Source organism: Eleginops maclovinus, chromosome 8 (genome assembly GCF_036324505.1).
Source record: "Eleginops maclovinus isolate JMC-PN-2008 ecotype Puerto Natales chromosome 8, JC_Emac_rtc_rv5, whole genome shotgun sequence".
NCBI classification, from domain to species: Eukaryota; Metazoa; Chordata; class Actinopteri; order Perciformes; family Eleginopidae; genus Eleginops; species Eleginops maclovinus.
The window spans coordinates 20,473,384-20,495,642 of record NC_086356.1 but is presented as its reverse complement, the minus strand read 5'-3'; the positions used below and the strand labels follow the sequence as shown (position 1 = coordinate 20,495,642).

The 22,259-nt window shown below is 41.8% G+C and overlaps 1 protein-coding gene and 1 long non-coding RNA gene across 3 annotated transcripts; both read right to left on the bottom strand.

The window, feature by feature from the left end:
* Positions 1-83: 83 nt before the first annotated feature.
* Positions 84-22,029, bottom strand: slc25a25b (solute carrier family 25 member 25b). 2 transcript variants are annotated; one of them, XM_063889335.1, is made up of 10 exons: positions 21,124-22,029; positions 7,203-7,329; positions 6,958-7,045; positions 5,980-6,091; positions 5,080-5,238; positions 4,832-4,984; positions 4,636-4,743; positions 4,055-4,222; positions 2,398-2,548; positions 84-1,781 (listed from the first exon to the last, which is right to left on the bottom strand). In XM_063889335.1, exons 1-10 carry the CDS (start codon positions 21,466-21,468, stop codon positions 1,597-1,599), a joined length of 1,596 nt encoding a protein of 531 aa, XP_063745405.1. In that variant the 5' UTR covers positions 21,469-22,029; the 3' UTR covers positions 84-1,596. The 2 variants fall into 2 exon arrangements, with proteins under 2 accessions (XP_063745405.1, XP_063745406.1); XM_063889336.1 differs by lacking the exon at positions 21,124-22,029 and adding an exon at positions 8,412-10,677.
* Positions 18,471-20,159, bottom strand: LOC134868304 (uncharacterized). The gene is made up of 3 exons (XR_010166273.1): positions 19,443-20,159; positions 19,066-19,143; positions 18,471-18,613 (listed from the first exon to the last, which is right to left on the bottom strand). It is a non-coding gene; the product is annotated as an uncharacterized LOC134868304 (long non-coding RNA).
* Positions 22,030-22,259: the final 230 nt, after the last annotated feature.

The following is a 22,259-nucleotide window of genomic DNA, read 5'->3' as shown; positions in this document are numbered from 1 at the left end:
GATAGATAGATAGATGTGTGTGTTGATACTGTGGTTGCAACTGCATTTACACATGACAACATATCAATAATGACAAAAACACATTTCCCAATAATTAGTTGAGTTTTAATCATTTTCTCCAACTGTTACACAAAATGTTAGCTGATTTAAATATTCTACTTGCATGATGGTTTCAATATTTCAGTCTAACTTTCTATTGAACACTATTTCTTTGAAAATCAGACCTGTATATTATTTATTCAGCACAACCAATAGATCACACATGCAGTAATGAATCCTTTTTTGTAAAAATAAATACATAAATACATTAATAATAATAAAATCAGGAGTTAAAGCGAAGTACCTTAAAGTGCATTCAATGTTCCACAGTCTTCCCCTCTATTAGTGATCAAGTGCATTTAAGTAAGAGGCACACAAGGCACTCATGGACCTGCAGCTTCAGTCAGAGAGCTGCAGTAGCCCGGGGGCTCCGCAGGCGAAAGGATGGACTTTTATTGAGTTCATACAAGAAAAAAAAAAGGAAAATGTCTTCAGCCAACAAGCCTGCAAAATATTCAAATGTCCCGAGCTAATAACACATTATTTTCCTGATGGCTCATTTCAAACCTGTATAGAGGGAAACCGCTTTAAAAGAAAACTTGATAGCTGATATTTTGTACAGGAATAAGGAGGAATGGACGTGTGTCTCAGATATGCCTGAGTACACACATATAGGAGGGACACTAAACTCAACATTTTATCCTGCTTTTTCAAAAATAAAATACAGAATGTACAGTGTCAACTTAATCTACAATCTGTTTCCCTCAACAGTACAAATATTGCATGTCCCCCTTTTCCTGTCTCTCCTGTTCTGGACTGTCTATAAGGTCAAAAAGCACAAAAAATATCATCCTAAAAATAAAAACATGCTGTCCAGCGTATCATTGTTAAACAAATGAAGTCACATCTTGCTGGTTTCCTGCTTGGTCACATCTCACTCTGTAAAACAACTGACTGATGAATGTCTTTAAAGCAACTAAGGGAGCAGTGGAAAAAAAAGGAAATGTTATGTTCCATTAACAACTTAATGGTCCTGATTTAATCATGTGTGCACATTAATTACTAAGCCACAGCTTCTGTATAGTTTTCCTTGTGGCTGCAGCAAGAGGGCAACCGAGAGAGCTTGAGAGCACAAATGACATGAAAGAAAACCATGATGTTTGTGATGTGCTGTAGCAAAGCCCTTTAAGAGAAAGATTCTTCCTTCACACTGAGCAGGAGATCCTGACATATCACTGGCAAGATGCTGGTACCCCAGCAAACTACTGTCAGGAATTCAATGTAAATATCTGTCCCCTGAATTGCGTAAGGCATGTTTATTTAGAGACAACTAAACTGAGTTGCTTCAATCGAGCCTCCCTCATCCTCTCTGCCTTCGGGGTCTCATTCTCTTCATTCACATCACCTCACATTTATCTTTTGAACCCTGATATTTCACAATGGGATTTGAATATGTTGAGTGTCAGCTGCATGTTTCTTGGAGGCCATCGCTGCAAATCTTCAGCTCAAAACAAAAGCATAAACCCTTCAGCCTCCTGATCTGCGCTCTGCCCCTCCTCACTTTGACTGGACCCCCAGTTGGACCTTGAGGTACTCGTAGACCACATAGCTGATGCTGACTGATGGAATGACCTTCATGAAGTTGGGAGCCAGGCCCCGGTAGAGTCCAAAGGGCCCCTCAGTCTTAATGATGTGTCTGAACAGGGTGCGCATGGTCATTTGAGGGCCCCCTTCCTGGGTAGCTGAGGAAAACAGAGGAAGACAGGTTCATCCAACACATGCTGACTCCTGAAACACCATGGGCTCAACAGATGCTCCACAGTACAACACCCTATACAGTATATAATAAATGTAAGTAAATGTAAAAAAGTAAAAGCATCAAAAGTACTCATTCTGCACAATGGCCTAGTACAGAAGTATCACAGCTAAATGCACTATATCAACAGTAAAAGTACTTTTTATGCAGAATAGATCTGAGTTCTTTATTATAATGGTAATTCAATTATAATGTTTTTATACTTTTAAGTATTGCAGTTTGTCAATGTGGACCAAATTTAGATACTTGAAATACTGCGTAGATTAGTAGTATTGTATTAAATTATGCCATATTACCATATTTGTATTTGTACAAAGTAACTACTAAATGTTTGTCTAAAATAGATACATGTATAGTAAAAAGTGCAATATTTGGCTATGAGATGTAGCAGATCGAAAGTATAAAGTGGCTTTCAAATTAAATACTCAAGTAAAGTACAATTGTGTCAAAAAAGTACTGTAGTACATTACTTGGGTAACTACAGTATACTTAGATGCTTTCCACCACTGTGTACAGTGGTGGAGAGTTCTGCAGTGACTGACCTTGTGCCTGCATCCGGGTCCGGACCAGGGCCAGGGGGTAGCTGGACAGCTGGCCACAGGTGCTGGAGGTGGTGCCACAGGCCAGCAGCACAAACACCCCCGGGTCAGCGCTGTCTGTGGCGTAGTGCTGCAACCAGTAATTCTTCAGAGTCTGCAGAGGAGAGGACAGCTGTCAGTTTCAACCACACAACAAAGAGAAGGCATCCCTCGATCACCCCAGCACCTAACTGTTCTATCTGCTACCCTCTGGCAGGTGGTATCGCAGCTTCAGGACAAAGACCACCAGACTCGGGGACAGCTGTACCACACAGGCCATCAGACTTCTAACTCCTGAGCTATGTGCATTCAAAACTTCAGACCATCATGCACGTGTTTGCATCACATTTATCTATTATACAAATAAGCAGTATTTTATTCCACTATACAGCATTTCATTTCACATTCTATTTTGAGCTCATCTTATTCTATTGTACCTGCATATAGTTAACTTCTCCTGCATTACTTGCACATTAGTCTTGCACTGTTTTGATTGTTTTTATTTGATGTCTTATATTTATGTTGTACGGTGGTGTATTGCTATCACACAAAAAAAAAAAATAAGGCTCAGTATCAAGTAATTACGTGAAAGTTTCTTGTTATAACAAGATCTTTTTCACGTTATAACGTGAAATTATCACGTTATTTCATGATAATTATATTTTCACGTTATAACGTGAAATTATCACGTTATTTCATGATAATTATATTTTCACGTTATAACGTGAAATTATCACGTTATTTCATGATAATTATATTTTCACGTTATAACGTGAAAATATAATTATCACGTTATTTCATGATAATTATATTTTCACGTTATAACGTGAAAATATAATTATCATGTTATTTCATGATAATTATATTTTCACGTTATAACGTGAAATTATCACGTTATAACGTGATAATTATCACGTTATAACGTGAAAATATAATTATCACGTTATAACGTGATAATTATATTTTCACGTTATAACGTGATAATTTCACGTTATAACGTGAAAATATCATGTTATTTCAAGATAATGACATGGACGAAACAGCGTTCGCTTCAAAGAAATAGCCTATAAAGGAAGTAAAACGGCCCGACGCGCAACCGAATTGCCCGAGATGGATGTTTCTGATAATATATGCTTTTATTTCCTACTTGGCCTGAGACACTGGGAGATATTGGCATTTCTTAGGATGGACGGAATTATAATAAGCATGCCAACGCTAAGGAGGCGACTGAAGTTCTTGGGGTTGTTCAGGAGGAAAGCCCAGTCAGACTTGGTGGATTTCTTATCTCAGAATAACGTGATAGTTGCATATCTTGTAAAAACGTGAAAATATCATATCTTGAAATAACATGATCTTTTCACGTTATAACGTGATAATTTCATGTAATAACATGATACTTATCTTGTTTAAACGTGAAAAAGATCTTGTTATAACAAGAAACTTTCACGTAATTACTTGATACTGAGCCTTATTTTTTTTTTTAGTGTGATAGCAATACACCACCGTAATGTTGGATTGTTGGAGGAGCCTGGGACTTAATATTATCATTGCATAACTACACTGTAGCTCCTGGTCATAGGACAATAAAGCCTTTGAATTTGAATTTGAAACCACCACACACCTCATAGACTGCCAGGTCGATGCCAGCGTAGGGGATGATGCCCAGCATGTTGGGAACGTAGCCCTTGTAGAAAGCAGTTGCCCCCTCCTTCTGAAAGATATGTTTGGCACAATGCACGATGCCCGAGTACTGGCCCGTCTTCCTCAGAGCTAAGCGTGTCTTCAGGACCTGAGCGAGCGGACAGAGAGGGTCGTCAGGCCTTCTGACAGGTGAAGGAAAACACCGCTTTGTTCAACAAACATAGACTAATATGTGCCGTGCATTATCTGTCACATTTGAATAGCTTGTGTGTTATGAACCTCATTTACATAAATGACTTGCTCACACTTTGTGCATAACTGGAGCTCTGTGAGTCTGCGTGTGAAGATCTGATTCCTCCAGAAAGGAGGTCACAGTACAGTTTCACATGATGGTTTCAAGGCTAAAAGTTAAAATGGGCAGTCAGTCACAATACAAAAATAATCCACTTTCCCCATACTAAAAAAACAACACACGTTGATACAAAACAGTGACAGAATTAATATACTCCTTTTGTCGGAGAGGTCTCTCTCAGAAATGCATTAAAGATCCTGGTGTCTCACCTCCATGGGGTAGATGCTGCTCTGAGCGAAGGCTCCAGCCAGAGAGCCGGCTACCAGCCGCTCCGCAATGCCCAGCGTCTCGTTGTTACTTCCCATTAATCGTTTGATCTGATAGACAGGAATGTTTATGTCATGCAACAGCACAAAATGTGAGAGAAATAGAGTTCTTATTGGTCAGTGCTGTATTGGTGCAAACCTGCTCATAGGCCATGAACTTAATAGCAGACTCCGGGGCTATTTTAATGACATTGATGCCGTTGCCTCGCCAAAGTGACCTCACACCTCCCTCTCGGATCATCTGCAGGAAGCCTCCAGTGATACGCATGCTGTTGCTCTTGGAGGAGTGAACCTAGAGCCCAGTACACACAGTCAGCTTGCTTTCACACTGTGACCACTCAATAACCTCCCTTTGTTTAGTGAAGTCATCAGTGTGTTATGCTTTACCTGCATGAGTACTTTGAGCCTGTCCAGTGGTGCAGTGCAGGTTCGAGACACAGCGCCCGCTCCTCCTCCAGCCACTAGATGTCGCCACAACATTCCTGTTTTCTTCTCTTCCGCTGTGAACTCGTCCGGGACCAACACACTCTCACCAACATCAAAGATCTGACGGGGAAGCAGAGGGACAGTATCCATACCAATACCATCAAACACAGATGCTGCTATTTCTATTACACGGATATTGAGATACAATATTACTTTGATGTAGTGCACCGCACGCATCACCAGAGCTAAGTCTCTCCTGGGGGGGACATGCAGCTGAGCTAGTCAAAGAGAAACATGCCTCTGGGTTAAGCACTGATCATAAAAAGACACATCCTTTCTGATCAGCACTGATGGGTCTGTGCGGTGTGATACAGTTAAAACTGCTGTATGAGTATGTCTGTGGTATGGGGTCTATTTTATCCTCCATTGGGCTCAACAAAGGATTCCGTGTGAGTCCATTATTTTTAGTGCTATTACAACACCTTCTCATTACTGCATAAAAATCACCAAATGAAAAGTTAAAACCTACTTTACATGAAGAGTTGCATGTTGTTTTAATGACAACCTTCCAGAAGGTCAAACAAGGTTGATTATCTGCTCCGTTCCAAGTAATTCTTACTCTTTTTGTGGGTGGTACGTTAACAACGACATGCGTATCTCAGGGTAAGCAAGCTAATGCAACTAGCATCCAATAGTTGCCGTTTATTTAAGTTTCTATAGTATTTTCATAATTTCTAACATGACATTTTTACTTCTTGGTTTTTTTATGCATTGCTCACACTTATTAATTCAGTATATTTCCATAGGAGAGATGAGATTTGACTGTTGCTCCTAATGTTTGTTTTGAAGCAGAGTGTGTACCGTGGAGTGTTTCCAGTAGAGGATGATCTCAGGAATGTTGTCTGCTGGATGAAGGAGGTGATAATCCCGCCACTCATTCCAGTTAATCGTCATTGTGCCATTTTTATCCATACTGGGGATGCAAAATAAAACAGTTTTAGCAATCTGACCGTTTTAGAGAGTACAAAGAACAAAGATTGCTGTCTGCTCACATGCACTGTTACTTCTCCACAATTGTAATACTGTGATCACGGCTCCTATGATTTCAGGAGCATTGTGTTGTTGCAGGATGCTTTGCTGTGCCTGATTCACTGTATTAACACAGCATCTCCTTGTTTTACCATTGTGTTGGTGCTATTCTGAAATATCTGAAAGAAACTGAATAAGGCTGAGCAAGCACACTATAGAAGCTACTTACTACAAGATAGGGGCCCAGATATGACCCCTCCATATTCTGAGAGCACCCAGAGAGAAGAACAGACAGACAGACAGACAGACAGACAGACAAACAAGGGGACAGACAGGAGGACAGACAGGAGGTGGTTAGAAGGATTGGAAAAGGATCACACTGAGACATAACATGAGACAGTTGCTGCTGATGGATAGAACATTAGAAGTTTACATGAGTAGAAATGGAAATGTATTGTATTCTTCCTGAATCTGTTGACGGGAGGGATTTAGTTTTTATGTCTTCCTTTTTATTCAAACAGGACAGGGCAGTAGGACAGAACAGTAGCTGAGTTAAAAAGAAACAATATTATGGAAGACACACACACACACACACACACACACACACACACACACACACACACACACACACACACACACACACACACACACACACACACACACACACACACACACACACACACACACACACACACACACACACACACACACACACACACACACACACACACACACACACACACACACACACACACACACACACACACAGTGAATCTAAGTGTATTAGAGGTGGATCACAGCGTTTCTCACCTTCTGAGGATCTTCTCAGACTGCTCCTCAGAGATGTTCACCCCCAGGTCACGCAGAGATTGCATGATTTCTTGAGAGTCAATCCGGCCTACGTCACAAAATTAAGTCTAGAGGTTAAACTTGAAGCTGTTATTCCTCTTGTGCAATAGTGCAATATGCAATACTTAACCATTAATATCCTGTCACAGTGTGACAATGTATTTGTCCTATCTGTTCATGACACACATTCTAAGAAGATTCCTTACCATCATTCTTCTTGTCGAGACTCTTGAAGACCAGCCGGAGTTTCTTCTCGTGGTCTCTGAGATAATGAACAAACTCTTCAAAGTCTAACTGTCCATCCAGGTCCTTGTCTCCTGCTTTCACTATTTTCTGTAAGGACCAAAGAGAATTGTTTGAGGGACTGATTCTCAGTATTGATGGTTGCATTAGCTGTACATACAATGACAGTGTCTAAAAAGGATATTAGCAGATTCCCCCATATCCCCGTGGACAGAGTGATGGGACAAACAGAAGGTCAGAGTGGAAGCTTCCACTATCTCCTCTCACCTTTGCAATGTTGACTCAGCCTGCAGTTCAGACTACTTTAGCTTATCTGTACCAGTCCATTTGTCAAACAACAAGCTTAGTATTATGGCAGCCCTCTTTCATGGATTAACTATTGACTATAGTTACCATATGTTATCACAGTAGTATAACTGACAACATGACCTCTTTTCCCTAGCAAAGCCCCGATCCTTAACAAATGCTCTCATTGTGGTGTCAGTTAGACACTGGGACACACACACACACACACACACACACATTGGGTTTCCTCTACTCTGTAACTGTAAGTGAAAGATTGTTTTCTCTTTGTGGCATATTCCTGAACAGCACCATCAGAGCACAGAAAAAAGAAACACTAAGAGTGCCACAGTGTTCCAGTTCCAGTCAAAGGATAGTTTTACTTTTCTTAGAAATGTCAAACTCTTTGTCCACATAACAGCTCTACATGACATTAAAGCATGTAAACAGGTTTGATATTTTCTATTCATTTGAGTGCCTTGATGTTTTTATATACGACTAAACAAGATGCAAGTATTTGTCAAGTGTGGAAAACTAAATTATAAAGAGATCAAACCCCGCAAGCAGTTGAAATAGTGGTTTGTATTGACTGCTCTAACTGTGAACCCATAACAGCTTCAGTGGAGCTGTTCAGTTAGAGTGTTTGCACTTGGTAGTTTCCAGGTGTACATGTCTGAGTACAGAGCAATGTGTTTCTTGAAAATAGCCTTTAGTTCAGTGAGCAAACACTGGGTAAACAGAAACCACTGGGGGGCTGTACTTGGGAACAGTGGTGCTCTGAATGTCACATCCAGGAGATGTTGAGAAATGTCACAGGACAATTTCAAACTCTGACCTAACAGTAGTGCAGGATAAAAAAGTCAGAAGTCCAGCCCCCTGCTTTATCCTACCTGTTGAAGACCCTTAGGTGGTGCCACAAGGATGAAAACTGTGTTCTTCTTTGGAGTTTCAGTCCTGCTGATTTTTTCACTGTCATTGGAGGGTGCAGTCTTTTCCTCTCTGCAGTTTCCAGTGGCCTCTGTCTCTTTCTCCCCTGGAAACTGAGGATCAGTAGGCTGACACTGTGTCCTGCCAAAAAGCCTCTGGCACAAGAAAGTAAGCATGCCCTCCATCATACTCAAACTGGGACCAACTGGGTCTGGGTGACAGACACAGTAACAAACCGTCACTGTGTGTGCTGGCTGAAATCAAAGACTTGCAGTAGCAGAACAAGTGTGGAAAGGTCAGCTGACGACAGAGTGGGACTGAGTTCTCCTCCTCTTTCTTCCACCTCACTGCTCCTGCTCAGTAGCTCATCTTACTGGATCTTTTCTCATTTCAGCATTCATTTGACAAACATCCAGGCTCAGGTCGACAGCAGGGTAAAAAGATAAATACTCATATCCAACTCTTGCTGTGTAACTTCCGAGGAAAGACCCAGAATTCCGCACTGTAAGTACCTCTTGTTGGATTGATGAGTTATTTCCGGCAGCACCAGCAGTCAGGATTTGCCATTTGGCCGGCTTCACTAGCAGCAGCCAGAGAAATGCAGCAAAGAGAACCTCCAGAAACCTGCATCCTCACTGCAGCTGAGCCCGACCAATCACTGCAGTCCATCCTAGCAGGTTCAATTGTCAATGGGTGGAATGAGTCTCTCAGCCAATGGAGAAAAGGATTGCTGCATGGAAATTAATTCATGCCATCGATGTTTAACCAGAGCAAAAGGAGTGGGCGGAGTGAAAGCAGGGTTTCCCCTCAGTAACACCTCCTTCACTGAAAATCTGCTGACTGATGGCACCATCCTTATCCTCCTCCTGAGTCATTATGAGCACACAGTCAGCATCCAGCAGGCAAACCCATCCACTCGACATCAGAACTCCGCCATATTTACACACACATACAGGGTTCCACCTGCTGGGAAAACAACAGTATTTTCTTAAATTGCTCATGACTTCCAGCTGCTGCCTGCAGATCTCTCACTGACTGCACTGCCAGCAGAGTACCGTGATTCCAGGGGGAATCTCTGTCATTAATCTCTCAGGATCTCTCCTTATTATAGTATGTCCACCAAAAAACCCACAGATCCCGACGCTCAAATGTTGCAACCAGGCTCCACCTAATAGCATGAGAGATCAGCTCTCACTCATTCTTACATTTTCAAATTCTAAAACCAAAACCAACCATGTGTTGATCCAGTAAACATTTAGGAGATTGGAGAGATGGTACACTTTTCCCCATTTTAGTTTTAATAATTAAAAAGGAGAAATTTAGCATTTGACTCAATTCTGTTGTCTATGCAAACCCCTCAAATATACCAAGTGCATATAAAATCACAATGTCGCTTTCCAGATCTAGTAATGGTTGTCGCTCACGACTCAGCTTCAATCCAAAACCGAAAAACAAGAGCTGCTTTTACTGTTGGTAGAGGTATTATAAGCCTGTCTACTAGCATATAAGATATTAAACAATCAACAAGGCTTTGCTTTTGAGTTTGATGTGAGCCGTAGAAGGATAGCTCAGAAGGTTTTGATGTGCCATCAAATGTCTTTGATGTCCAAAGAGTAACAAACTTATCTCTAACCGGGGCTAAATCTCTCTAAGCATTTTTGAACATAATAACTGATTCAGTGAATTATACAGACTTGTTTTGTTTGTATTTTGTGTATCTTGTACAGCGACCTTGAGAGCCTTGAAAGGCACCTATATAAATAAAGTTTATTATTATTATTAGTTTATTTTTTGGAAGAGGTCATTTGAGAATGTTTGTGACTATTTGTATTAACCAGTAGACGACTCATTACATCTTGTCTTCTATCCAAATGCCCAGTTGTCAGTTGTCCTACGTGTCTTTGGCAGCAGCCTTCTGTAGTGGAGGGTGCTGCCGTCTGTGGTTTACTGACTGCTGAGAGTGAGTTGAGTCAGCACTAGATTATCAATGAGGAGGAGGCCTGCAGATTGTACCTCACGGAGAAAGGTCTTTAATCTCTTTTTGAACTCAACCTCCATACAACCTGTACGACAGGAAGAGGAAGTGTTATATACTACACTACAGGTACATTACATCACATGTAAGGCTTTAGACATTGGACGCTCCAAAGACCACATTCTTGTAATTGTCATAGATAGATAGATAGAATTGGAGGATGAAACCCTTGTTATTGTCATCACTGATCTCACGATCTAACTCTGTAAACCGTGAACACAATTTATATTTGACCTTTGACTTCACATGAACACCTGTGTTGAATTACATACAGAGCACATTGAAGAATAATTCATGTGTACTGAGGTATGTAATGAAAACACAGTAATTGTCCAAATGTGGCGATGGAAAGTTGAAATTGTCAGATAATAATTTCTGGTGAAAAAACCCAAACATTTTAAGTGAAAGCTACCAGGGTTCCTACAGCTTAAGGCCACGGGCATATACTGAAAATGATCATTAACTTCCAATTCATTTCCTTTCAAAGCCAGTGAAAAAAACATTTGCCTCTGGTGCCAAAGTAAATTCACATTCACACGTTATCATCACATAGCTTCATAGATGTTGGCTGCTGTATTTATGTTCTGAATTTTGAATTGAGAACATTTTTTGCAACATAAAACGTGACTTTGTTAAAAGTTTGTTAAATGTTGGCATAATTGGCCTGAAACTAGCTATCATTCGGAATATCTTTTCTCCTGCATTCATCAAGCGTAGGATCAGATATAGTTTGAACAGTTGTAGTTCTCCTAAACTGAGACAAGGATAAGTTCTCCTTGTACACTGAGGCAAGCAACATTAAAACAACGTCCAGATACTAACACTTCTCAAGTAGAAAGGCAGTATTTTACATACAAGAGTATACAGGGTTATGACCTAATTATGACTCTGATTCTGATGTGTTTGAAACTGCTATATTAACTCAGTGACCACACTCAGTCAGTGCCTGTTCATTGGTAGGAATGTGTTACATCATTTAAGAAGTTATTTCAGCTATGTAATGGATATAATTAAGTCTCTATAATAATCAGTTCAGGGCACAAACTAGGGACCTCTTCAGTCCTCCAGCACCGTTTTGTGCTGCTGTAGCTAATATTTAAAAATGAAAGTGTGTAAAAAGGTTAACAGCCTTAACCACTGCTGTACAACACTGTATTTTTCTACCTGTTATTTATAGCATCTTGCATATTCAAATGTTAGGTCAAAGTATCTGAACACCTTTGTATTCATCGGCTTTTTATATTGACTGAAAGAACAATCAAATATGTATCATCCACTGGCACTCTGCAGGAATCAGCTTGAATTAAAAAAGATCAGAAACAATAATCAAAGTATACAGTGGGGCAAAAAAGTATTTAGTCAGACACCAATTGTGCAAGTTCTCCCATTTAAAAAGATGAGAGAGGCCTGTAATTTTTATCATAGGTATACTTCAACTATGAGAGACAGAATGAGAAAAAAAAATCCAGAAAATCACATTGTAGGATTTTTAATGAATTAATTTTCAAATGATTGTGGAAAATAAGTATTTGGTCAATAACAAAAGTTCATCTCAATACTTTGTTATATACCCTTTGTTGGCAATGACAGAGGTCAAACGTTTTCTGTAAGTCTTCACAAGGTTTTCACACACTGTTGCTGGTATTTTGGCCCATTCCTCCATGCAGATCTCCTCTAAAGCACTGATGTTTTGGGACTGTCGCTGGGCAACACGGACTTTCAACTCCCTCCAAAGATTTTCTATGGGGTTGAGATCTGGAGACTGGCTAGGCCACTCCAGGACCTTGAAATGCTTCTTACGAAGCCACTCCTTCGTTGCCCTGGCGGCGTGTTTGGGATCATTGTCATGCTGAAAGACCCAGCCACGCTTCATCTTCAGTGCCCTTGCTGATGGAAGGAGGTTTTCACTCAAAATCTCACGATACATGGTCCCATTCATTCTTTCCTTTACACGGATCAGTCGTCCTGGTCCCTTTGCAGAGAAACAGCCCCAAAGCATGATGTTTCCACCCCCATGCTTCACAGTAGGTATGGTGTTCTTTGGATGCAACTCTGCATTCTTTCTCCTCCAAACACGACGAGTTGAGTTTTTACCAAAAAGTTCTATTTTGGTTTCATCTGACCATATGACATTCTCCCAATCCTCTTCTGGATCATCCAAATGCCCTCTAGCAAACTTCAGACGGGCCTGGACATGTACTGGCTTAAGCAGGGGGACACGTCTGGAACTGCAGGATGTAAGTCCCTGGCGGCGTAGTGTGTTACTGATGGTAGCCTCTGTTACTTTGGTCCCAGCTCTCTGCAGGTCATTCATTAGGTCCCCCCGTGTGGTTCTGGGATTTTTGCTCACCGTTCTTGTGATCATTTTGACCCCACGGGGTGAGATCTTGCATGGAGCCCCAGATGGAGGGAGATTAGCAGTGGTCTTGTATGTCTTCCATTTTTTTATAATTGCTCCCACAGTTGATTTCTTCACACCAAGCTGCTTACCTATTGCAGATTCAGTTTTCCCAGCCTGGTGCAGGTCTACAATTTTGTCTCTGGTCTCCTTTGACAGCTCTTTGGTCCTGGCCATAGTGGAGTTTGGAGTATGACTGTTTGAGGTTGTGGACAGGTGTCTTTTATACTGATAACGAGTTCAAAAAGGTGCCATTAATACAGGTAACGAGTGGAGGACAGAGGAGCCTCTTAAAGAAGAAGTTACAGGTCTGTGAGAGCCAGAAATCTTGCTTGTTTGTAGGTGACCAAATACTTATTTTACCGAGGAATTGAACAATTAATTCATTAAAAATCCTACAATGTGATTTCTGGATTTTTTTTTCTCATTCTGTCTCTCATAGTTGAAGTGTACCTATGATGAAAATTACAGGCCTCTCTCATCTTTTTAAATGGGAGAACTTGCACAATTGGTGGCTGACTAAATACTTTTTTGCCCCACTGTAGGTTCTGAATTGGCTACAAAACATATTACAACAGTATCTTATTAGTAACTTCCAATTAAGTGATGTCAGCATCATTTCAGCTCAAAAGCAACAAAAAGCAACCAACAGACAAGAGAAACTGAACTCATAGCAATTATACTAAGCCTTTTGGTATAGGATGTTTTCAAAAAGACTGAACCAGTTCATGGGTTTAAATAACATACTAAAGGAAGGTCTGAAAGCTGTGGCTGCCCCTCAGGCAGTCCTGTCACATACCTCCTGTTTGACTTGCAGGCAAGACTTACGTACAAGCCAGTTTGTTAGGCTTCTTGACTAAACTCAGAGGATTTTAAAATGCCCTGCATGTGTGACTGCATAAACCTCAAACTAAGAGCAGTCCAAGTCTTGTCTCCTTTTTTCCAAGGTTTTCAATGATTCTCTTAAAGACCTCATGACACGTGGAAAATAAAGTAATATACATACACACATTGAAAGTACACATACAAAATAGTCACTTGAAGTTGGTTTTAATCATTATGATAGAGAAATTGAGTTTGTACGGCCTTTTAAAAGTGCGATTTTTGCGATCTGCTACCGACCTTCCTATTAGTCAGTCACATGACCTATGACGTACACTCCGGAACGGCTCCTTGGTCAAGACACTATCCCACCTGTCACTCACGACTATCCTGACACCTGTCAACAACATGGATTCTGACAACTCCGATTCATCCTCGGATCCTGACACATTTTTCGAAGTGGCAGAGTCCGACCCAATGCTGGAGGACAATGTGAGGGGCGTTATGCCCTATAGATACGAGCCATACTTGGATGAGTTGGAGCCACAGGGTTCTACGGAAAGTTCGGATGGCGAGGCAGAAGGCGCTGTTGGTGGTGCTGCTGTGGCAGACGGTCGGATGCCTATGGATTTTGGCAGACTACAGCACGTGGAATGGTAACTTCCTTCTTGTTCACTTTTCTGACAATGAACACTCCGTAAGATATTGTACTTTGTAATATCCACCACAACCAGCGTTTGCACCAGCGAGCATGTGTGTGTGCAGTCTGCCTCCTCACCTCCCAGAATTAGCCAAATAGTCACCATTACTAGCCTACAGATCGCAAAGGGCCATTGTTGTTTCCCGGTGCTTGTCATAGTCTTAATCTTTATTTAGTTATGTTATTTTTTTTGAGAGCGATGAAAATACCAATTAGGTCTACTATATTAGTTTGCCCTGCGTCATACTCATACAGTAGCCTATGCTATAACCCAGTAGTAGCCTATGCTATAACCTAGCTCCTGACCAGTGGCCATCCTTCCGCGATTAGGCTAGTTCTACGTCGGCTTTTCACGCGAATCAACCCATGACATTGACACTTTGTAAAGTTCTGTGACAATTGTAAGATTGTTTCAAGCCCCTTGCCTTTATCTGTTATATTTTAGGTGTTCTTGTGGGAGATGTGAGCCAATGCCACTGGTAGTGGAGTCGGTGTGCTGCCGCGAACAGTCAAGAGTGTGCGAGAGGAGAGAGGAGGAGGGAGCAGACACCCGCTGCATCACAGAACATTCTGGCTTTGAGCCAGTTTGTCTGAATCTGCATGTTCTGCGCACCGCACATTTCCACTATCGGCAAGAATACGGGATGTAGAGGGAAACGAGTGAGTATAAATCCATTGAAAAATCATTGTCTGGACTATGGGAAATTGAGTTTTAATCACCATGACGAAAAAGTATGCGTAAAACGCTGCATTGGGTTACAGTAGGCCAGGCCTACATCAAAAACCTGTTTTTTTTTTCTGTTTTTCTTTCAACTTTAGGGGGAAAGAGGTACCGGATCAGACAGTTTGTGCATGGTGCTACGAGTCCCGGGGGAAGACATGCGGGGCCCCCTCCCTTCCTTGTGTGGGGTTTTCCCGGAGAACTTTTCCCCTTTGATTACGGGGGTTCCGGACAAAAAACAGCCCGGATAAAAACAGGTATGCTGTTTCTTTTTTAATTTTGTTTTTTTGTTAAAATTTCGATTTTGTAAAACTGAAAAGAATCCCCAAAACTGAACCTCGGGTTTCACATAATGTGTCCCCTTTTTTACAACTTACAACCTTAAAACAAAAGGCTAGCAAATAAAATTTACACCTTCACCAGGGAAGGGTAGCTGATATTTTGGACATAGGGGTGCTAAATTCGTATTTCAGGGAAAAGGGCAATCAAGCCCACGGGAAAAGGGAAAAAAATGTACAACACAGACATCTACCACCCTGTAAGAACTTTTCAGAACCCCAAAAGGGGGGGATGGCGAGGTTCCCAACCGAAATCAAAAGCACCAGGGCAAAGATAAATTAAGTTTTGTTTATTCCATTCCCCGTTCTCATGTACATTTAGGTGTTTTGAAGAAAGCGGTCTTTTGCATTGAGCGCCCTCTTTCCCTTTTCGAATGATGCATTGAGGGGCTTGAACAGGGACGGGTCTGGAGTCAATCCCCCGTTGTATCCTCACCTCACACATGGCCCCCCCCCATCAGCTCTTCGCTAGCCGTTCAAGGAATATGGGAAAAGGGTTAAAATTAATCCAACCTAAATGACACACGACTAGGTACATCTCAAAACAAATCATATCTGAAACATTTCTATTTTTGTTTTCCAAAAAGAGGGGCCCCCTGTAAACTTTCCTCACATGTAGCCGCCCTTTCTTATCTTGGATACCCCGCAGGTTGAACACATCTCGCCCGTGCGCCCCGCTCCCGGTTTGGCCTTTCGTGAAATCAAACAGCCAGGACCCTCTAAAAAAAAACACAAACAGAAAAAACGGGAACAAAGGGACCATTCTAACAAAAACTTAAACAAGTCCCCCAAAAAGAGCCCATTTTACCCCTCTATTTTCGGTTGCACTCCCCAACGGGGCGCCCAAAAGCCAGCCCTAAACCCTCCCAAAAAAAACCACTTCAGGCTGTTTTTTCCTGTGCACTGCAAATTTGCAAAGCGTTTTTTGTCCTCGTTTGTAATCCTCTGGATAAAACGCGGGCAATTTAATGAAATAGAATGAAATAATGTCCTAAAAGAAGTTTCAGGGAATTTTCTTTGATTACCTTTCTCTCCCTCCCTTTGTATAAAAAAGGGGCACATTTTTGGCGCAAAGGGGTAATAAAACCTTTGGGAAAAGCTTCGGGTAGGAGCCCTGGTGTGACGGGACAGGCGTTGTATTCGAAACCAGCCTCTTTTTCCGGGAGATTTTCTCCACTTCATGACACCTTCGATCTAAGAACTTTGTACAAAAATACATGAAAATTAGCACGAGCAACAGAACTGTGTACAATCTCTGTAAAATAACTTAGGAAAAAACTAACAAAACTCGCCATTTTTACGCTGCCCCCCGGCCTTCCGGGACTCCCGTGCCCCAAAAGAAAGAAATCCCCAAACCCGGTTGCCGTTGTGGATTACGATGCTATGTCCTTTTGTCCCACAATTGTCCACCCAGGGGGCTCGAGACCCGACCGTACAAGGGTTTTTAAATAATACTTCCCACCCAGGGTTTGGGGGCCGGGCAACCTCTATTTTCCAAGCCGCAGCTTCTTCTTACACCTGAGTAAACTGTGTGATGAAAAAAATTAAAAGAAATCTAATGTACTGCTTAAAGGGTCTTAAACTCCAAGGGCATAACAAAACCCTTTTTTTAGAACATGAACAGGTTTTTAAAGCCTGAAATGCCCTTCCCCCACACACAGGATTTCAACATAAAATTGTCCAAACCCAAAAAATCTTATCTTCAAAAAGGAATTTCAAGATGTTATTCCCTTTTTTAAAAAATTACTTTAAAAAGGGTTTCAGGGGAAATTACCTTGGAATGCCATATTCAACTGGGCTGATTCGGGAGGGCCCTCTAATCATCATTTTATGCCTTTTGGTGCTGTCTGCACGGGGTCCGACCCCCACAAACCCCGGGACTTCCCGGGGACGCGCAGCCCCCCTTTTCCCATGGTAGCCCCCCAAACCCCATTCTAAAAAACTAAAAAGCAGGAGATTTGAGACATAACATTGATAGTATAAAATTTGTCCTTACAAACGACAAAAGTGTGTTTTTTCTATACGGGAAGGCTCAAAAATAGAGCAAAATACATCTGAAATTCCCTGACAAGTGTAGCCCAATCCTGTTTTCCGGAGCCCATTTTTTGAGTAGGTGCCGACTTAGCGCAATGCCCTGGGTGTGACGCCCTCACCACCCCACAGGGTTCCCCTTTCGCCTAAAAGGACAGACTGGCAACTCGCTCGCCCCCCAACCCCCTTCACAGCTTTGAAAAAGCCCCTGGTCCTGATGTCTGAAAAACTTCTTTCCGCATACAGCAACGCCCAACTGGAAAGAAAAACCAGCACCTTGGTGACATGGCCCCTGAAGAAAAGGGCAGCACAAAAAACCACCCACTGCTGCTGCCGAAGAAAAGGGGTTGACTTTTCCTTGCCCTTTGGGGTTCCCCCCCCTTTCCCCCCACTGGAGGGTGCCTGCAACTGTGTTCCTACTTTTTTACACGCCAGACGTGACCTGCCCCACAAAGTCCACAGCCCGCACCCTTTTTACAAAAACCGGGACCCGGCATTCCCCGAACACAAAAAAACGCAACCGCTGGCGCCCAGTGGGGGGCACTGTGGGTATTGGGTTTGGGCTCTCTTTACTGAATCATCAGAGACCAGCTTGTAGCGGGACACTTTGACAGTTGTCATCTGATCAAGCCACAAGAGGTTGAGTTTTCGGGGTTTTGAAAGCAAAAGCATCATCCTCAGTCTGATCCCCAAAAGCCTTGAGTATAGCCCCCACCCTGGGGAAAAAAAAAATGTTTATTTTAAAAAAAATCAGGCAGCTTGAAGGAAATCTTCATTCAATACACACAACTTTTTGTGAAGCTTGCTCGCACTAGTAAATTTGTAGATTGTAAAATAGTCTTTTCCTAAGACAGATAGTTTTTCCAACATTCTTGTGTAGATGTGAAAATAGATGTTTGACATAGAAAAGGATTGTCATTAGTGATGTATCTATCTACACAAGATGCAATGCTGAAAAGACCCGTTTCCCCGGACATCTGTTTGGCTAAAATACGTACATAAATGATAAAATACCTTTAGTCCGTCCCCTTCCTTTGAACTGCATAGCCACCGTCCTTGTTGGTGGCCTCAGACACACTTGAACGGAAAAGTCACTGTGCTGATCTTCTGTTGAATTCACCTGAATAAATAAGTAAGTAAATAAATAAATGTGTGTATACATAGTGTGTGTGTGTAAAAGTTAAAAAAAAAACTAAAAAATAGAGTTTCCTTCCAACACAGGTAACCTAGTAAAAAGTAGACCAGTGTATTTGTCTTACAATCAGCTGATTCTGCACTGGTTGAATTGAGTTTGTGGTGGGTCTTGTTAGGTTTTTAGTGTTTTTCAGTAATGACAGTCCATCTATCTAGTTAGGTACAATGGAGTAAATGGTGTAACGGTTATGTTATATGTGCTACTGTTGTAATTACACCACAAAAGTACTTTTACTTTTAACACCTCTGGAGATGGTGAGGGTGAAGGTCTGAGAGAGGGGGCACTGGCACTTGATATACTGTAATGCTGTGTGTAGTTAGTCAAATAAAATCTTTAGTCAGTAACTTAGTTGACCTGAACGCTTTCCGAAAACTTACATCAGTAGATGGGTCCCCGTCAGGAAAGTCATCGCTTTCCTCTTCAGCAACATACTCAGACTGGCATTCCTGTAGTACCTGAAACATAAATAAATAAATCACAAGATTTAGCGTGAGTTGGAGGGGGAAAAAAACGCTACCGCAAACCTAAAACAAACACTTGAGACTTGACTTTTGCTAACACTCTGAGGTGAACTTAGCTGAATAGCTAAAGCACTTAGCACTAGTAGCCAGCTGAGCTGAAGTGTTCAGAGCTAGCGCCAACTTCAACTATGAAGAACCACCGCAAGCTGTTTACACAGTGCCAAACACTCATTCCTTTGCATTTCATTTCCCTTCCATTATTAAAATATAGTCCAAAATAAGAAGGTACGTACCTCCAATCTCTGCCTTTTCTCCAGAGCATGAGACCTCCGGCTCTTGACGTCGCCGTTCGCCCCCGGGGCTAACCTCGAGCTTGTCCCTCGATGAAATATACGCGGAACCGAATTGGGCAGCAAAACCTTCTTCAGACGAACATCAATACCAAGCTGCTCCTTCAGAGCGGGGATCGAGTCGTAGCACTCCTCTTCAAAATGCGCTGAGCAAAGTACAGACGACGAGCTTGGCTTCCATACTGTTCCTTTCGGACCAGCTCTTGTCCTACAAACTTGTTGCGTCCAGAGTTCACACAAAGCAGGGTCTTTCGGAAACCGATGAAGGGTAAAACCGTTCTCCCTGGTGTTTGAACAATACGCTGCAACACACCGCTCAGGCATGTTCTCAACAAAAATATTAAGAACAAAACTTTAAAGATGCTAAAACTGCGAGTACGACTTACTGTGACTAGAAATGATCAAGGTCAAGGGTGGCAGCAGGTGCAATCAGGTCTAAAAGCGTTCCGGAGCATACGTCATCTTTATGTTGGAACGTTGTCAAGACACTGGCCTGTGGATTTCAGTGGCTTGCGTACAAATTTCGAAAATAACAGAGAACCGGGCATATTTATCACAATTATGTATTTCAAATCGAAAATAAAAGTTATTTTAGACTAAATAAAAAAAGGTAGTCTCTAGGTGTCATGAGGTCTTTAAACTATGAGGTTTTAACTAACTAGTGTGGGCTTTAATGCATGAAAATGTTTCCAGTACACCCTTTCTCTTCATCAGGACCATGACCTAGGCAAGAGGCCTAGTTATACTGGAGAAGAGTTTCACTGACACTGTATGTCTCTTGGCTTACACGTTAATATGTGCTACCAACATGTTACTTACATGGCAAGATATATTCACAAGTTATTTTTCCCCGAAAAGTTATCAACAGTGTGGTACTATAATTGACCTTTATCTGTTTCTACTGCTGCTTAGTTTTTGCTCTTCCCTGCTTGTTTGTCGTTCTTATTATCTTGAGTCACTGTCATTTCAGTTTTTATTTATATTTTTTTCATTTTCAGGTAGTGGAAGAAGTACTCGGATCTTGTGCTTATATACTTTTACTTGAGTAACATTTTGAATGCAGAACTTTTTACTTGTAACAGAGTATTCCTACACTCTGGTACTTCTACTTCTGCCTATAAGCATGAAAATATACTTTAAGAAACAAAAGTAAAAGTACTTACTATGCAGATTTGCCAATTTCCAAATAATATAGATATATGATATACTTCATTATAATTATGAATGCACTCATGTGTTTATCAAAGCTGGTAAAGGTGGAACTAATTGAATTACTTTACTGACTGCAGGGTAACTTGTGAATTTTACCCAAGTGTAACGTATGTGTTATGTAACTGTTAATATTGTATGTCAATAATCCATATCCGCAAATTAACTAAAAGGTATTACATGCATGTATTGGTGTAAAAGCAAAAATATTTACCTCCAAATTATGTGGGGTACAAGTACAATGTTGCAGAAAATGCAGATATTTAAGTAAAGTACAAGTACCTCAACATTTAAGTACAGTACTTGAGTAAATGAACTAAGTTACTTTACACCACTGGGTGAAAGTTAGATAGAAGTCTGGACAGAGGCACAAGGAGACAGTATACAAACAGAACAGCTGGTTGAATGCACTCACCCTCAGCTCATGTTCAGTGCGGTGTACTCCTAACTTCTTCAGCCCAATAGTCAGGTCGTTGAGACAGATGCCACCATCCCGGTTCACATCCAGGACCTGGAACAGAACTTTCAGTCTGTGCTCCTGCTCGGGCCCTCCACACGTGTCACATTGATGCGTTGACTGACCCGTCTCCGAGGGTCGGTCCCACCCCCCGGGCTGCGGGGGGTCTGCTATAGATGTTGAGGGGGGGTCTTCACTGTGACCGCCGCCCGGGTCGACCCCTGGATGAGTGTCACCTGATCGGCATTGGCAGAATACACCGCTGAGCAACGACGGCATCAATGAACCCTGCTGGTGCATCATAGGTGTCCGGCACGATTCGCCACGCTGTAAACTCTGTACTTTCCCGTTTACACTCAGCCGGAAAGCACTTAAAGCCAGCGGTATGTCTCGAGCTACGTTCTCGAGCCCTGACTACCACGTCACACGTCCCTCCATTTCAGCCAGCATTGAAAGGAAAAGCTACCAGAAGCTGGTAATCCCAAAAAAACGAATTTTTACCACAAACCAATTTGCAGAGCTCCCCTGAGCCGTAAAGTGTTATTATCTACAATAGCATTGAATAAATTAGCCGAGTAAGCTGGTTTATTTAAGGTGACGTTAACGTAAATGTTGACGCTAGAAGCCGGTTAAAGGAGACGCGGATCGTGACCTGTCAGTGCCTTACCTTTTATTCGTTAAATGACTTCACAGTATCGAGTGTCAGAGTGTATACCGAGCTTATACATCGCAAACCACGAATAAAGGTTCCTTAAGAAAGCCCGGTATGAGTAAGATATGTGTTTCGATATTGTAGTCCGTTAACTTGCCGACTGAGAAGAGAAACTGTGGCTCGGGTAACCGGCTGCCCCAGAAGTCTCGCTGTACAACGCGAGACTACAACGTCAATTTATCAAAGGGTGCTGGGAGCTGTGGTATTTGGCACCGACCATAGACTGCTTTGACTGACAGGCATGGCTTCTTTCTAGACGAGACCATATGACGATACATAGCCCTTTCGTAAATAATGTTTCACCTCGACGGGAAAACGGACATGAGCATATTTAATGAGAATTTGACGATAAGAATTTAAGCCTGAGGATATTGAATGGAAT

Bases quoted from the DNA above. Each gene is read 5' to 3' on its own strand.
- slc25a25b (XM_063889335.1), bottom strand. From the start codon at position 21,468: ATGATGCACCAGCAGGGTTCATTGATGCCGTCGTTGCTCAGCGGTGTA. The intron at 7,046-7,202 runs GTAAGGAATCTT...TTTGTGACGTAG, and splicing joins TCTCGACAAGAAGAATGATG to GCCGGATTGACTCTCAAGAA. The intron at 4,223-4,635 runs GTGAGACACCAG...CCGCTCGCTCAG, and splicing joins GCAGCATCTACCCCATGGAG to GTCCTGAAGACACGCTTAGC.